This window comes from Thunnus albacares, chromosome 19 (genome assembly GCF_914725855.1).
Source record: "Thunnus albacares chromosome 19, fThuAlb1.1, whole genome shotgun sequence".
In the NCBI taxonomy this organism is placed as follows: Eukaryota; Metazoa; Chordata; class Actinopteri; order Scombriformes; family Scombridae; genus Thunnus; species Thunnus albacares.
The window spans coordinates 5,867,489-5,886,033 of NC_058124.1; the positions used below are offsets into that span (position 1 = coordinate 5,867,489).

Consider the following 18,545-nt stretch of genomic DNA (forward strand, 5'->3'; position numbering starts at 1 on the left):
ACCGTTCATCAGATGTGGTCCATTAGAGTGGTCACGTTACAAAGGGAGGCACCGCAGCCCTTTCCTTTCACCAACATGACTCTATATACTATATCACTAGCCACGGGGCAAACATATTCACTATTTCATCTCATATTGCTTACATGACAGATCATTGATCGCGTGAGTTGGATTTCTAACATTCCCTCTACGGAAAGATCAAGGATTCCGTTTTTACAGTCTGCAGTTTTTGAATGTATCTGTAATAATTTAGTCATTGTAACCTAAAATAACGCTTAGTTAGGAAGAGCAGAAGTGTTTCTCTTCTCATTTTAATGACAAGGACAAGCCTGTGACTATGCTTAATAGTAATGTTCCCATTATGCACAGCAGCATCTCTGGAGACTACCCTTAAATATGGGACTACTCAATCATGACGAGAGGAATCTATGTTGGAATGAAATGGGTCATATGATACTTTAAATAAATATGATAATAAGGCAGACACTACCGATTGCCAGGGGGGTTATTTGTGTTATGTGAAGAGAACAGTAGGTAGACTGGAAATGAATAATACGGCTACAGTGAAAGTGGAAGTGATTCTGGCACAGCAGCACACTGCAGTGAAGATGGCATGTGCTGTGCTGTGTGTGTACGTGTGAATGAGATTTGTGTCACTATCCAAATACTTAAATGTCTTCACATGATGTGATTGCTGAAAAATTGAAAAATGTGAAATATTATATGTTCCCTCATGGTTTTTCAAGTGGCATTTGACGTTTTTCTATAAGAAATATTTGATTAGCCACTCACTGCGTCTGATATAACACAACAGTGTTTCAGTATAGTACACTGTTGAAAAAGGTGCTAATGGGAATGTTTCTGGCAGCATAACATGATTTTGAACGATGAATTCAACTTTTATTTTTTAAAAAGACGCTCTATTCATGGATAAGGTTAGACAAAATCCAATTACATATCAGGTACTCGAGTGAATAGTTAAGAAAAAAAAAGCCCTTATTGGCTTCATATATTCTAAAAATACACCTTGCCTTATTCAGGTAATTCACTGTTGACTCATGAATAAGAAAAAAGCACAGGGAATAATGCGTGTTAGAAATACAGTTAGACTAAAAAGAACCGATTTCCAATGGAAATGTGCCTTGTGCTTTTTTATAAATAAAGCAAATATGCTTTGGTGCACACAATGAGTCCTGATATAGAAACATTTTGTTAAAGAAAATCTTTTTTTACCGCATTTAAAACACTTGCATTTCATATGAATAGAAAGCTAATAGAGCCCTAGAGTGGACAGTGGAGCTATTGTTGAGTGTAACATATGTCAGAGGAAAACGTGACATGATTTTGATCCTTATGTGAACCACAAACCTTTATTTCTGAACGAAAGAAAACTTGTGAGAAAACAGCATCGGAAATCTGCCGAGGGACACCGCTGCTAAACTGTAACAAGCACCAAAGATGGAGAGGAAATAAGAAAAAAACATCATAGGAATGAGCCTTGAATTACCACTTAGTCTCTGAGAGAAAGGGCTTTAAACAAGTGCTTTGTGATGAATGGAAGGTGGCTCCTGTAAGTTGGGCTCTTCCCTCTCAGCGGGGGTCACAATTATCTCTCACTGGGCGACCTGAGTAGCTCAGTGGGGGTAATATACTTCTGACAGTGAGATCTATGACACATATAGTGCAATTTGTCCTACAGCTCTGGAGATTCTCCAGCCTCAAAAGCATTGTGTAAAGGAGTAAAAGAAGCAATAAGTCAAGTGTTTGGAGTGATGTCACTTGACAGAGGGGTTAGATACGTGTATCAGTGTCCCCCGATATTTGGCTTTTGTTACACATCATATATTGATCGGTGATGTGATCTTGCTCTGATATATGGAGGTTCGTCTCTGACTGAAGCTCCGCTGAATTGATCTGAAAAGTCTGCAGTCAAATTAAGTTTTCTTTGCATCATATACTTTTAATCAAAAGTGTTCAGTAAATTAATTATTCTGTTAGTAACTTGTGTCTTATGATGTTCTAAAGGCTGTTTTCAGAGACGCTTCCACTTTGAAAAGAATAAAACTTAACAGTGAATATATATAATAAGATGTATTACATAATGGCAGATGAAATAATGACAAAATATTTCAACTATGAGCAGCAACATCACAAAAATACTGAGATCAGCCTTCAACATTGTTATCAGTTACAGTTTTTAAAATCGTATTCTGTCACACTATCACACAATTATATGACTAAACAATATAATAAACTATCGTATATTATGCTAGTCATAAATGATTCTTGCATTGCTTACACCTTTCTATCATTACAATTGTTAATAAAACACAAACTAAATTAAGCCTGATGATTTGAGAAATTAGTGACAGTATACCAACTAAGTAAAACAATAGGGAGCAAACATTAACATCCCTTTGTTTCTGTTTAAATGTGTCTGAGCAGATGCTCTAGTATACAAAGCAGTGCTGAAACACTGACCTAACATAAAGCATGCAGCAAGGTCCCTTGTGTTTGTGTTTTGTTTTGTAAATCAATGCACTTTCCCTCATTGATTTTGAATACGATGCTCCTCGCGCATGCAGCTGTTTCACTTATGTTACAAGGTTACAAGCTCTTTGCTCATGCATGCCACCTGCTCTGGCATTTTCTCCCTCAGCTGCGGACCTGCAGTAATACTGTTAGCCTCTGTGAGATTTCAGCCCGCTTTTGTGTCCTCGGATGCTGGATATGACTGCCAGCGCAGGACCTCTAAGGCTGACTAGACCCCGAAAACAGCTCTGATTCCTGGCCCTGAAATGCAATCCACTCCTCTGTGTGTCTCCCTGGGTCCTGTGTTCTTATCAGCTCCTCCAGGATGAGAAGCTGTCAATACAACAACCACAAAGAAAGAAAACCATTCCTTCCCCCTACTTCTCATATCAACGTGGCCCATCTTCACACAGAACCAGCCCTGGTCAGACAGCAATTAAAACCCCGGCCCTCCGGTGGAAGGTTGAGCGCACGCGAACCACAGATCTATAAACTTGATTTCTATCCGTTCACCTCTTGCAGCCTCACATCGACACGCCTGCTCAGGAGGCGTTGGCTGTGTGGACTGCATGCTCGCTGTAATTACAGTCATCTCTGCCAAAGATGCATTGCATATGACAGAGAAGAATTGAGTTGTGATACTTGTGATCCTGTCACTAATGAATGAGTTGCCTAATAAGTAGCTGCAGCTGCAGCAATTGGAGTTTTTATAAATATCTCACAGTGACAGAGCTGCTGTGCACTGCAAAAAAAATCCATCTTAACATGTTTTGCTTTTTATTAAGTCCTAAAATTTTATTTTCTTAATACAGAATATAGTCATTCATTTAAGATACTTTAAGGAGAAGGCTGGTGAAATTCTATTTTCTGTCACCAAATTCCATGAAAAGACCAAATGCAACAAAGAATTGATCCAATGAACAAGTATTACCTGCATATCAAAAACCTGATACATCTTGTTCCTCTGTGCCATAGAGCTCCATTGTTGTCAAAATACTATTAAAAACACACCAATGAGCCACACTGTTGTACTGGATGACATGTTCCTACATTACAATGAACATGGGCACTCTAGTTTATTTTGAGTCAGTCCCACATACACTGTCCTGCTGCCATAATTAGTGAATAAGGGCCTGGACACACCAGGATTTTATACTGCAACATTTTGAGGCAAATTCAATTAATTCCAAAAAGAAATGTCGCAGTCAGTGGATATGCTCGCAGGAGGTGAAGTAAATCTGCGTGGATTTTTCACATCAAGTCCAATTTTGGTGAAATCTGAGCCATGGCTATGCACCATTGACCAGTCTCAAGCAGCCTTGACAGTGCTGACTGAGTACAGAATGGAGAAAGCCATCATAGCTTATAAACTGTGTTACACCAATCACGTTTATTCATCTTCCTTTATTGGATTGAAACTGTTCCACAAAAGAGCAATGGTTTGCTGACAGTCATGAGACAGGAGTCAATCATACGTATATTATGTGTCTTTTGAAGAAGCTGTGTGAGGTTATTGTCCCGCTAGTGACAGAGCTAAGCTAACGAGCAAACGAGTTTGCTAACTCATTGTTAGAAGGCTCGTTAGGTCTGAGAGCTTTATTTTCTCTCTTCAATAACCTTTCATTGAACGAAATGGTGTGCAGTGGTGAACAAAATGCCAAGGAGAAATAAACCGAACAGTAGAGAGAAAACAGAGAGAAGCTCCAGGAGGTATTGTGACTGACTATCATTAGTGGGTTAGTGATTAGCTCACCAACTACAGTGGTTCACCAACCAACCTTGCAGTTAGTCCCTGCCAAATGTATACTATTTACCCCTGTAATGTTTGATAAAAACATTACAAACAGGTTTTTTTGAGGGCCACAGACAGGGGAGGGAAGTTGTAAAGTATTAACACTAGAGCTGCCAGGGGGCGCTATATACATAAAACCACCAACAGGTAAAATTTACCCATGCTCCTGGCTACCGCATTTCTAATACTAAAAAATGTACTCTGTCAATGTATTAAGGCAATGTCTTCACAAAAGAATGTCTTAAGTCACAAAATGAGTTTGTTTAGTCATCACCTATGTTTTGGTCCTCTTGTTTTATAATCTAAGTGTCTTTAAGAGCACCAATCACTTTGCATGGAGGTCAATATAATTCATCCAAAATGACACAGAAAATGAGTATTAGAAGGAATATTTGCATATTTTGGTGGTGTGATTTTATTATAAAATGACATTCATCAAAGTAGCCTATTATCATTGTCCCAAAATGGACAATAATAAGCCATAATAATAACAATAAACAACTGCCGCACTTATGGATGATTTAATGTCACAACAAAATCGACATGACAAAGTCAAGCGCACAATTTCACCTAATCAATTATTAATTTAGACATTTTAACTGTCTGTGAATAAGATATCACCAAGAAACTTGAGGTAACCATTAAAGCTTTATTTTTTTAAAAATGTATAACATCACATCATAATGCAAATAGCTTATATATTTCTCTTTTGATGTTCTGGTCATGAAACTAGAGTGAGGCAACATGCAAATAAGGCTAAATAACCTATTAACAATAGATGGTAACATACCAAATAAAAATGAATGAATAATGAATAAACTAAATATAAGTTTTACACACAATGAACATTTGTGAGTAGGATAAATCATCCTCATCTGAACACACTCTGAGCAGACATTCAGCACCTTGACTGTGCATTTTCCACAGTCAGCTTTCCTGCACTACAAGAACCTGGTGAAGGTTTTTTTTTGCAGGTCATTCTCCTCTGCCCCTTTTATAATTTAATTATGACTTGACGTAGTTGTCAGATCACACACTCCAACTCCGTTGCCTAGCAACTTAGAATGTTTAAACATGAACGTGGAAATAAACGCATTTCATATACAGGAGCCGCTTATAGCTATAAATGCCCATGTTTCTAATCTGGAAACAATACTAACAATACTATTTTAGGAAAATAAAAGACTGAGGGACATGAATATTTTATTAAAACATCGTAACATGCAAATGAAAAAACGTCATGGGGTGATTCTAGTATTAAGAGACATTGTTGGTTTTAGTCTTTTAATGCAATTTGTTAGCAATAAGAAAAATGGAGAATAATGCCAGCCTTATCCTTTAGGTTAAAATACAAATCAACAGGTCTCAAGAATTTCCTAGAATTGTCATTTTCTTGATTCAAATGCCTCACTTAGTTTTGATAATCATTATGGAAAACTTCTGAAACAAGAAAAACTGCACTTGGAACTAGTGTAATTATTTTTGGGGTAATTATATTTCCTATTGTCAAGTTGTTATATTAAAAGTCTTTTTTTATCAGTATTAAGCAACATACAAATAACACTGGTTCTTTGGCTCTGCCCAGATAATTTCTGCATGCAGAACAGCTGTGCCTTTTAAATAAAGGTTTGTATAATTAAAACTCCAATCTGTTCCTTTTGTGAGAGCCATGTACTGCTAACAGTATGCTGCAAGGCCTTTGTTTTTTCTGAGGATATTCAAAAAAAAAAAAAAAAAAAACAGACTCCATAGAAACTGCAAATCTTTTCCACAGACTAATGATAGCTGCAGAGAGAGAGAGAGAGAGACAGATTAACAAGCAGACAGACAGAGATCCACTTCCAGGTCAAACTTTAACAAGCCTGCTTATTGGGCAAACCCTAGGTCAAACTTTAACAAGAAGTGCTGCCAAATGGCACAGTGCAGGAGCATATTCACTATGAGCCATCAGCTCGAGTGTCAAGCAAGACAAGCAGCGACAGAGCCATTTTATTACCGAGGAGAGAGTGGATAACTGTGCTTGTTATGAGGGTTGTATATCCTGATCAGACCCCTTGTTTATGGTTTGCCTTTAAGACTTACAGTAATGAATGTTTTACAGCCAGCTGCAACAGTAGGCACCTGTTAACAAGGTGACAAAAAAAAAACCAAACAATACACAGGTTGCATCTGGTTGCTATGTTGTATTAACAGAAATGAGGGGATGAGATCATTCGCTAAGTATTTTAAAAGCAGCCATTCCAACACATAAAAATTACATACACTGCTGTTTTATATTTAATGATGTTGTTTGCATGTCATATGAGAGAGAGAGAGAGAGAGAGAAAAAAAAGGGTACAAGAAACAGAGGGAGATGTCCCTAAAAAGTCTGAACACAATTAGGCTTTAATATCAGGCTCTTAAAATAGAGACGGGAGACACAGCGAAGCAAGCGGCCCAGCAGGACATGAGGAAAAGTCTCTTGGCACTGGTGGTAAATGAGCATCCATCTCTCCTCCTCTCTCGGTACATTACAGGATAACTTTTCCTGCTCTAAAAACCCAGAAAATGCACTTAACTTTCATTTACTGATATCCCACCGCCCTCACTCATTAAAGATTCATGTCCACCACCACCACCACCACCACCACCACCACCGCCACCAAAGCCTCTGCTTCTTCTTCTGTTTTCAAAAAGGTGAGCAGGACATTTAATACTTAACACACCAAAGAAGATGAATGCTGTTAATGGTCGCTTATGAAAGAATGGTGACGTTCGGGGACTTTTTTGTTTCTTTCTATTACATCAAAATAATAATTATTTTCTATGCGTGGTGACAAAAGAATGTTATTTTTATTCTAATGGGATTTGCAATATCCATTTTCTACATGACATACACAATGTGAAACTATCCTTTGTTGGTTTCTTTGTGTGCATTGCTATGAAAGGGCTCCTTAGGAAAACAGTGTGGTATAGCTCAGCACAACTCCCCCTATTAAAAAACCTAATAAAAATAAAAAAAATATATAAAACAAGAAGAGCCCCGGTGTATTAAACCAGAGTTTTTACAGAGGCATTCAAGACAGAAAACAGAGCAGGCTCTATTCTCTCCTCTCATCCTCACTACTCGTCGTACTGTAACATCTGCTGCTCAGTGTGGTCGACTACACCGACACAGGCTGTGTGTGTGTGTGTGTGTGTGTGTGTGTGTGTGAGACTGGATTGGAGGCATTTCTCACCCATTTCTCACCCATACAGTAATTGTGAGATCAGTAGCCCAAAGGCCTGAATACATTTAATCTCGCAACAAAATTTAACGCTGTTTGCTGCACAATTGCTACATTCAGAAGGAAGAAAAAGTCCAATTTCCCAACATGGTCAGGCTCTCTGTGAGCTCTTGAACTGTGTCCGCTGACTACATAGTGCTTGAAAAAGTATTTTTAGGGCTTTTATTGTGCGCTTTTCGATATCACATGCGAAGGATTAGACTCGCGGACGTAATGGAGGAAGATTGTAAATTCAAACTTTATTTCACGAGAGGGTTTGTAGCATATAAAAAAAGAAAAGAAACAAACAAAACAAGACATATGAGATAAAATCACAACAATTCATCACTCAGTTTCAAAAGCGGTTCATATATAGGCCAGTGTTTTCTGAGCCTGGTACACAGTATGCATAGCAGGCACATTAATTCTCCCAACATCAGAGGGAGCAAAGGATGGAGAGCCTGCTAAACTGTACAAATTCACATAACAACAACAACAACAACAAAAAAAAACTGAGGTTATGATCTCCAACCTTGGATATTTTTGTCCATGTCACACCGATGTTTGAGGAGAGCTCTGTTAACATAATATTGCACCAAACACATTATTTACTGAGAGTGTAGGTGACTTACACCATCTGTTTATAAAGCAACAGGCTCAGGCAGACACTCTGCCAGCAAAAAGGCACAAGGTCCCCGGGCTTATCTCGGTAGAGGTGTGCTGCTGCTCCTCGGCACCAGCGAGGTGGAACGATAAACATAATTAAATTGAGTTGGATTACACAAAATGGATCGGATCAGTTGGGAAGGCGGAGAAGCTAATCCAGTGCAATCCTCTCTATAGAGGTGCCAACCACACAAAACGACATAAATAAAGAAGAGGGAAAGGGAAGCCGCGGCTGTCACGGGGGAGATCAAGACAGGGGCGCAGAAAGGACCCCTTCAAGTAAAGACAAGCTCCAAAGTCAAATATTAACTGTAATAGTGCAGTTTAGTGCAGAAAATATTTCTCATTTCCTACTGAATCTGAGACAAAAATAAAACGCTTTTATCGTTAAAAAGGATGGAACTGTACGCGTGCGGTGTTTGGAAAGCCTCCACGGTGTAAAAGTAATGAATTTACACCACTCCTACCCTTTGACGAAGTGGAAAATCACATTTGTCTTTCATCACAGCAGTAATGACAATGATTTAGTCATGTATGGAATGCGCCACTCCTCCCGATTCATCACCTTTAAGTGCAGTATATGCTCACTGAGGATGTGTTTTAGTTATAAATGATGACATTAAGGTACATGGTATGAAAGCAGTAGAGTGAGTTTTTATATTTTGTTTTAAGACATCTGAACTTTTTTTTACTTATCACTAACTCATCTATGAAAGCACTCCCATAACCGCTTTTTTTTTTGTTTTTTTTCGATTTCAAACTCCCATTCCATTCTGCTCCTCCATTTTTTCGTCCCCCTTCCCTCTGATTGCATTTTCCCTTTTGTAACTGACTTTGGTACAATCCCCTTACAAATAACCTTTCCCTCGGGTAAAAGACTCTTACGTTCTCTACAGCGCTGCCAACTCACTCCTACTCTCTCTTTCTTTTCTGTCCCCCATCTCCCTTTGTCTCTCAGCCTCAGGCACAGTAAACAGATTGATACAGTCTGGGGGTTTTTTCTTCTGCTTTTCAAACTAATCCAGTGTAATCCCAGTCTGTCTGCGTCCTGTCTTGGGCAGTACTGCAGAGAACATTATCACTATCATTAAAATGATGATTAATGAATCTGGAAGTGATGCGGAGAGGCCTTAATCGGAGGATATATTGCTGAGGTGAGGACATGTGCTCTTCTCTGAATTCATCCTGCAATTAAAGGTCTTTCCTTGCCTGCTCGAAAACTGTCAAGTACCCAACGTTGGCATTTAATGCTGTTGTAGCCTTGCTCGGGTGAATTTTAATTATTTTTTTTATTTTTTTTTTTTTTAGGAAATGTTCCAGTACGACGGCTTGTGTTTAAATGTTTAACATTAGAGAACTTCTTTTGTTAAATTAACACAAAAACTCAAAGTGAGGTATCAAAAAAAGTATAGTTTCAGTATTGGTGCAGAAACTAAAGTATCTTATCAGCAGTTCTAGTATTAAAACATTTCAAAGGATACCCAGCTGTACCAAAGACCTAGCAACACACTTCTAAATGATCTCCTTAACTGAGATGTGTAATATCAGCTTCCAGCATAGGCTCCTACCTGAACAAGTGCACTTTGCATTATTAAAGCTGCCTTGGCTGGCCGCTTTAATTGAGAGTCTCCTCTAGCAGACAGCTTAAGGCAGGCCCTCAGCAATGTATGCGCGCAGGTGGAGGAGGAAAATGCACATCTTCGTGGTATTTGAAATATGAATGCAGCATTTATACCGGAGAACATGTTCAACATGGACATTTGACAGTCTCCACATTAAATCAACAAGCTGAGCCTGAGGCAAGCTTTGCACCAGGTGGAGACTGTATCCTATGCAATATGGTGATGGGACCGACTTGACGACGATGGAGATGCGAGAAAAAGAGTAATGAGACAACAGCTGGAGAGGAGTGACGCAATTATTAATTACTGTTTTCTAGCTTGATTAGAGCAGGAAATAGGTCCAGAAAAAAAAAAGAGAGAGAAGGAGCTGCTAACTTTCACTACCTTACAGTTTTCAGCACAAAAGACACATTTCAGTCAATACTAAAAAAGTATTACCCAGCCTGAATAAAGCATGTGTATTACACTGGGAAGCTAGTTAAAGCCTTTCTGGACACTTGGAGGCAGAACTCCTGAGAAAGCAAATAAATCAGTGTAGTACGGCCTTGTAAACTAACACAAAATTATCAAGTTAGTGCCTGTTTGCACATTCAGGAGACATGCAGTCATGTTTCTGGCAACCAGATGAATGTAAACACAACATTCACTCTCCTTCTCCAACACATACTGAGGGAACTATCTGTCTCTTTAGCTAGCAGCTTGTTGCTAACTTTGTCTGCATTCTCTTGTGTGCTGGTCAGGTGACATACAGTCACTTTATCACAGTCTTTTTCTTAAAACAGTGTCCTGCTACGGCTGTAAATAAGCTTCAGGAGAGTGGCGTGAGAGAAACAAATAGGTAGAATCAAAACAATGAGCTGAAAGATGCTAAAATGCTGCCTAAAGCAGAGGGGAACATCACAGTGAGGTGTATTTTCCCTAGGGTTTTAAACTCTGAGCAACCTCTTTCTCATTACACATAGTGCAATATTTGCCCAAATATAAGGTGACCTCCAGTTTCAAACACCTGTTTTTCGAAAAAAGACTTTTTGAAGATATACCACAGTATAGTCACACACTCTCCTGTCAGGATCTTGAAAGCGGTCAAAATTATTTTCTCTGACAGTTAGCTTTTTTCACACTGTCTGTCTTTTTGCGATCCTCATCATCTGTGACAGTGGTAATTGGGAGCTTGACAGATTCAGTCTGCGGTCCGTCTCTGCAGTAAAGACGTCGGAAGACGCTTTGGACTCATTTTCACTCGTCATGAATTTATTTCCTCCTTGGCAGAAAAACACGTTACACAAGCCTCAATATCAGACTGTAAGATACTCGCTAGCCTAGCAACATCAAGGCTACAAACAACCCATAATGCACATTTCTGTAGGAGCCAGTGTTACAGTGGTACACTCATTCAAAAAGAATATCTGATGTTGTGAACACGTAAAAGATGAGACCTTTTTAACGTAATTTCCAGAATAAAATATGGTCTTATATTCAGGCCAATACGGTATATGCTCCATTGTTCATATTAAAATACTGATTAGTGCAGCTGTAATTATATACACAGCACATGTCAAGCTTTTAATTGTTTATTGTATTTCGGCACTTTTTTTGCTTTCTGGCTTCTCACCAGTTGTTAGACTTGGTCAATTATGTTCTTTTAGGTGAATCTGGAAATGACTGCACATGGCTTTCTTCCAGCACTATCACATTCATTGGCTCATTATTGCTGCTGTCACGAATAAGAACATGCATCCCACATTAGCAGTGAAATCAATGCAGCCATGTGACTCGTCGCGTCTGTAAACGAGGTGCCGTTAGGTTTTATAGCTGGAATCTGTCCTGGCCTACATTTCACCCCTGGATTCCAGCGAGAGCTGCTGCAAAGCAGAGACAGAGCTCTGCAAACACCTCTTAGCCACAGCGCCGCTCAGCAGCCTTCCACTACTTGTCTGAATGCAAAGCGGGTTGCTGGAGCTCCCCGTCTGCCCTCTTACAGTTCACTTGCAAGTTCACTACATCTGCGGGTCAAATCACCAGTCAGCTCTCAGACTCAGACAGGTTCAGCGCTGTAGCTGCGCCTCCACCTCACTGTGTGGCTTAGCATGTCGGCCAGCCGCAGATCCACAGATCATTATCGCTATCAAGCACTGTTTTCCCAACAAAACGATATCTCTGCCTTTGATCGTATGCCAAAGCTTATTTTTGTTCACTTCTGGGCATTCTAACCCAGGAACTGCTCTCACTTGGGGCAAAACTAAAGCACAGCTAAAAATACCCCTCTGTTCTGTTGATGAGATGGAAATGTATGAATTAAGGATGGGGCATCATGTCTGCAATAAGGATACTTTCCCACACCTGCTCAGTCCATGCAGATACTGTAGGGGTTTTTTTTGGTGTTTTTTCTTTATGGTCAAGCTAGCAGAGGCTGTTAATGTAATGTAAACATTGAGCTGGGCTCCTGCTGAGGAATATCCAATTAAAAAGCACTAGATGTGGAAGCTTATGTGCAGCATTGAGGTTAAAACGTCCAAAGTGGGCCAGAGGTGCTGAAACATTCAGACTGGGCTGCATGCTGCTCTGCATCCACATGCTGAATAAACAGAATACATCTGGTGCAAGGAGGAACTTTACATGTTTAAACTACTATTAAACTATTAACAGCTTCTCTAGGAAAATTACACAAAGATAATATTCATCATATGGGTAAACAATGGGAATTCTATTATATGAATAAAAGCCCCTACAGTATATACAGTATGTATTATGCATAAGTAGTGTTATTCACATCCAGTCTACTTCAGTCGAAAAAAGTGGGAGAATGGAGACAATAATACATCAAATATATCAAGTATATAAAAAATGAACATTTTAAAAAGCATTATTGTTGAGACTACTAACTACTCATAGTGTCAACAGTAACATACATGTATGTTACTGTGTGTTAATAAAAACTATGATATGAGTGGAGATTTTCTGTTAATTACACCTGACTTTTGACATTTTTGGGATTTATTTGATATTCTTGATATATTTGGCGTATTATCGTCTCTGTACTTCTCTGTAGATTTCATTGTATACTACATTGAATTGTGAACTGTTTTGAGAGGTTTATCACTCTGGATGGGTTGGAATCAGCCTACTGGTATCCAGTATATGTATGGATGTGATGAGCATTTTTAAATATTTTGACCTGAGAAAAGATCAAACCGGGATCAAAAACTTGTCCATTTAAACGACTGTGTGGTTTGGAGTCAGTGTGCAGGTGTTACTCTTTACAGAAGAAAAATGAATTGTCAAGAATTTTGACAATCCCTTAAATGTTTACATTATTTATCAAGCATATTTTTCTCTGTTCTATATCATTACAAATTTCAAATCCCTGCATTTCGGGCTGTTTGTCAGACAAAATAAGATATAGCCTCGGTCATGTTCACTATTTTCTGACATTTTAAAGATTAAATCGATTAACCGAAAATAATAATTTGACCAAAATACAAAAACTTTAACTCAAGATACACTTACAGTACTAGCCATGTGGCTTAATCCTAAACTCAGATGTAGACCTGATGTTCTGTTAATCTGCGGTGCCTCCCCTGCCTGACAAGCTAACATTACTGTGAGGCAGCTGTATTTTACAAAGCCAGCAAACAACATCAACATAACCTTTATCAACATATTACTTCTCAGATGCTTTGTTGTCATAATTCAGCACGGCTCGCTAGTTTTCTACATTTATGTTAGCACACAGAACAATAGCCTTGTTTACAGGACAATAGGGCACGTAATAGGAAGACTGAATATTTTATTTTTTCCCATGTTTGAATTAAAATCTGAATTTTGAACAAAAAGTGACAGCCCCAAGTTTAAGATTTTTTTTCTGTCAAATTACTGTTTCCAAGGTCAAGAATACATTTTAAAGGACCAGTGTGTAGGATTTAGTGGCATCTAGTGGTGAGGTTGCAGATTGCAACAAACTGAATACCCCCCAGGCCCCTCCCCTTCCAAGTGTAACAAAGTTAGTGATTCCACTTGCCATAACTGCTACACAAGCATACAGGAGAACCTACGGTGAGTTTGGTTTGTCTGTTCTAGGCTACTATAGAAACACGGCGGTGCAACATGGCGGGACCTGCTCCCTATGTAGATATAAAGAGCTCCTTCTAAAGTAACAAAAACACAACAATTCTTATTTTCAGGTGATTATACACTAATTAAATTACTAATACTAATGAATATCATATTCTCTTTCTGCCAAGTCCGTTCCGCTAGATGCCACTAAATCTTACACACTTTACCTTTAACACTCAAAAAAGTTAAATATTGGAATTAAGTGTCACTTGCAGTCCACATGCCCCTGTGTACCTTAGGCTTGCACTCATTTCATGTAAATAACAGATGCACTTCATGCCACCCGAGGTGTTTCTACACCTAGAAATCACTCATTAGTATGCTGCTGAGGATTTTTCATTTCATGTAGGCTGCTGGTCCTGCATGTCTCTTATTTTGGCTTAAGATATTTCTTCAGCTCCAAGTGTCTGCTGCTGACTGTATGAGGCTCGTCACAAGGGCAGAGATATGGTCCTTGTGGGAGAGGAGCTCCGCAAATGGCCCAAACTTATCAAAGCAGCCCGCCCAGTCCCCGAGCTTCGAACACAATGCTTCCCTAATTTCTAGTGAATGGAAGTCTCTCCAGACCTGGAGTAATCTCATATTCTCCGTTTGCATGCAGTAACTCTAGTTACTCTTTCTCTGTTCCCTGCATCCCCTGCCAATTGCATAATCAACTCCAGAACTCATCAGCAAGATGGCAGAAGAAGTGCTCTATTAAGCTGCATCGTGTTCCATCTGTTGTGTAAGAGAGAGATAACAGTATTTACAGTTTTGGAGTTGCGGCAGACTGTTTCGGCCAAATTTTGTGCACCGCAGAGTTCTGCTTACTTCATAAAATGTCACGGATTAATTCTGCCTCTCGCAATGGTTTTCAACTGCAATCTTTGCCCTCACCATAAATATCACAAACTAACTTTATTGGAAGTCTTCTATCAAGAAGTTGTGTTAGGTAAAGCTATTTGAATGTAAAACACGGGAACATTTACTCTACAAGTCTCCTTTTTTTTAGCCTGTCCTGGCTCACACACCAACTATTCCTGTAACTCTACAGAGAACCCGCAGTATGGATAAAAGATTTTCAGAAAGACTCTGTCAAGGAAGTGGTTGGTAAGTGTCTTTCAACTGGCATTAAGTATTCATTGCACCAATCTTTCTTTCAGTGAGGAGAATATTCCTTCGTAGGAAAATAAAGAGACTAACCCAGATTTGAATAACGAAACCAGCCGATAACAAAAAGTGCTGAGTAAAACACGGACCGCTCTTCCTCACAGACTGGAGTGAATTTACCTTACAGTATATGAATCAGCCCACTGAGAGATATCCAGAGATGCTCTCCTGCCTCTGCATTAACCCAACTCTATTCATTCAAACAAGACTCAAAATCTGCCACTGATATGACTGAGGCCATTACATCCATTTCTCCAACATACACTGAATGAATAGAAGATTCTGTGAGGGATTTCATTTTACACATCACAAAAGGTGATTACACACTGTTTGGAGGTTAATAAAAAAGAATCCATGAGTTTTAAACAGGTGTTCCACAGTGAAGCATGTGCCACATACAGAATTATTTTATCTAGAGATACTGCAGGAGCATCATGCTCTTTCATATCAGCGACTAACAACTAGACCACCAGCATTTCCAAAATGCAATTAATTTGCCAATTTTAATCTGATTAAATCTGTTTATATTAGAAATGAAGATTTTTACATTTTGTAAAAATGTCATAAAGTGACTTCAAGGTGAAAGGATTAATCAATTCAAATCATTTCAGTTATTTTCGAGCAAAAATCCTACATATTATTTGCTACTTTACTCTTTATACTCTTTATACTCTTCATTATAAACTGAATATCTTTGGACTGTTAGTCAGACAAAACAAGCAATTTGAAGACAGCACTTTGCACTTTAGGGAACTTCGAGGGACATTTTTCACTATTTTCTAACATTTTACAGAATAAACGGTAAATCGATTAATGGAGATTAATGAGAAATGAAATTACAATAGTTGCTGCCCTAAAGTAAATGTATATTCATACTGTAGTTTCTGAAGGTGACAGTTTAATCAGAAAGTCATTCTGTTTGTTGTTTTGGTTAACTCCAGCAAGTAAACAACATTAAAATTTAATCATGCCTCTCTTTGCTTGGGGTCCCTTTGGAACCTTTTTAAGGACCCGCTGAGGTCCCAGCTTTGGGAAGCAGCGACTAGGACTGTCAGACAGCCAGATAGAATAAAAACAGCTTGGTGCAGGAGCTGCATCTGGGGGTTAAATGGAATTAGTAACAGTGCAGCAGGACTGTTTATAGTGGACTAGTGCTCCTGTCTGTTACCTTTAAAGCCAACAACATTCTGCTACACTCTACACAAAGCCCACGAGTGGCACTTGAAGGATGCACTTGGGATGCTACAGCACTGGCACTTCCCACATGAGGAGCTCCATGGGTTGCGTCTAAAGAAGTGTTTGAAAAATTCCGACAGCTTCAAAGCAGAAAGCTGAGCAACGGATTAATTAAGGCGTCTGTGAGCGCTGCTGCTGCTCCATGCGTTCAAAGTTCCATTTCAGTCACGTCCACTTCTTCAAAGGAGGGAACACATGTAGATTTGAATGAGAGTGTGATTATTCCACCACAGCTTACACATGTCTGCATGGGATAGAGATGACTGCAGCATGCAAACTGGGATGTCAAGTGGTTTTAGTGTTTAAAGGTCTCATTGTTGTTTCCATCAATAAACTGTGGACTATAATTTCATACTATGCTATTTGAAATAGCCTAATGGGTTTTCGGTTCAAATATATGAAGCTATTCACTTTTCCATCAGATAGGCTACCTTCATGCACATTTTTCCTGCTTGATGTCACATAACAACCAGCTAATCTTCATTTAAAGGTTCCAACAGCATGAATTTCACCCTTTAGAGTCTATTTCACATGAAAAAGTTTGTAAACCTCTGGTCCGAGTGATGAAGCAGGTGTGTCTTCTGTCAAGCCTGTGCCCTGTTACACTGATTTCTACACTACAGAAGGCTGACTATGGCACCTTTGCTGCATAACAACTTGGCAAAACAGCCATGATGCTGAGAGGACCTCTCTATTTTAGTGTGACCGAACAGGAAACTGTAAGCAGACCCACAAACCTCTTATTTATAACTTGAAGTAGGCGGACTGGTGGTGTCATGTAGCCTGAAGCCACCTTTACTGAGCGTTTACTTTAAACCTGAACATTGTGCTATAGACTCAAACTGTCCTGGCTCATAAACCAAGTATTCCATCATTTTCATTTGATTTTTAGAAATGGCCAATATCTGCTGTAACTCTACAGAGGAGCTGCAGTATGGATAAAGGACTTTCAGAGAGACTCAAACACGGACATTTACCTTGATCCAGTAGCCGCATGGAGTGCTGAAAAGACGGATCCAGCGTGTCCTTCTCTGCCATAAGCTCCGGCAAGTACTTTTCGCTCCCCATCTCTGCCTTTGACTCCAAGCAAACGACTCAAATGTAATTCAAGCAAATAAAAATACAAAACTTGCTCAACGTCCAACCAGCTCCAAGTTAGGGCACCGCCAGCTATTTCTGTGAAGCAATAAAAAAAACGCGGGCGGTAATGTCCTCTGTCCTCTCGGCACACACATACATTCACACACATACACACACACTGAGCGGTTAGATGTGACCGGGAGGTTTTATCCCATCGAAGTGTTGCTCAGCCCGCAGAGCCCCGCTACGCATCACAGCAGGAGTGAGGTTCCAAGCTCTTTGAAGCTCCCTCTGATGTATCCAGTGGTAAACTGAGGCAGCCGCAGCTATTGGTCGCCGCCCGCCACACGCAGCCGGTGGAGGAGGCGGAGCGACACGCAGGAGCTGTCCGCGGTGCTGAATCCCGCCATTACCATATCATTATCATATACTCACCACGCGGTGATTCAGAACCACAGAGCTATAAGGTAAAGTGTCTGCGTCTGATATCCTCTGTCAAGACAAAGCCTGTCTGCTTGTATATGATGTTAATTATTCTAAATATCTGTACAGCAGCTCATCTCACTGTAGCTCACTGTCTTTTTGAAGGTGTGCAGTACAGTAAAGCTTTTTGGAATGTGGAATCTTTTCATATGAAGGTTCACCGTTGCCATTCACTTAAAGCTTCACACCTGCTCATACAGATCTGGGGACACAGTGATCACCGACAGTGTAGTTGAGATAAGTGTGATTAACATACCTGTTCAGGGCGTCGGGGCAAATATTTAACTTACATAAACATATTTAGCTCCTATCAAATAGGCTACAGCACACTCTGAATTTATATTTTTTTGAACAGAGAACAAATCAACACTGCTATACCGGAATATTAACTAGCCCTGGGTTTTCTGTGTGTCAGCTAATTTGTGGTAATTTGATTAAACATACCTTTATGTAGGAAAATTCAACAGATGAACACAAAACTAAAATAATACAGATGTTAGAACTACATTTTGTGATATCCCTCTACAAGACAAGACAACAAGATTAGGTAGTGATACAAGATCCAGTTGATGTACTTTTTCATGTTATCAAATTACCAAAAAGCGATTGACACACAGTGGATCTGGG

General features: G+C 39.4%; 1 protein-coding gene across 1 annotated transcript in view; it reads right to left on the reverse strand.

Annotated features, from left to right (window-relative positions):
• The window catches only part of khdrbs3 (KH domain containing, RNA binding, signal transduction associated 3), a 107,002-nt gene extending 89,244 nt beyond the window's left edge, over positions 1–17,758 (reverse strand). Inside the window, exon 1 of the mRNA XM_044336617.1 lies at positions 17,333–17,758. Within this exon, the coding sequence (XP_044192552.1) occupies positions 17,333–17,423 (91 nt within the window). The 5' untranslated portion in view covers positions 17,424–17,758. The remainder of the gene's footprint in view (positions 1–17,332) is intronic.
• Positions 17,759–18,545: the final 787 nt, after the last annotated feature.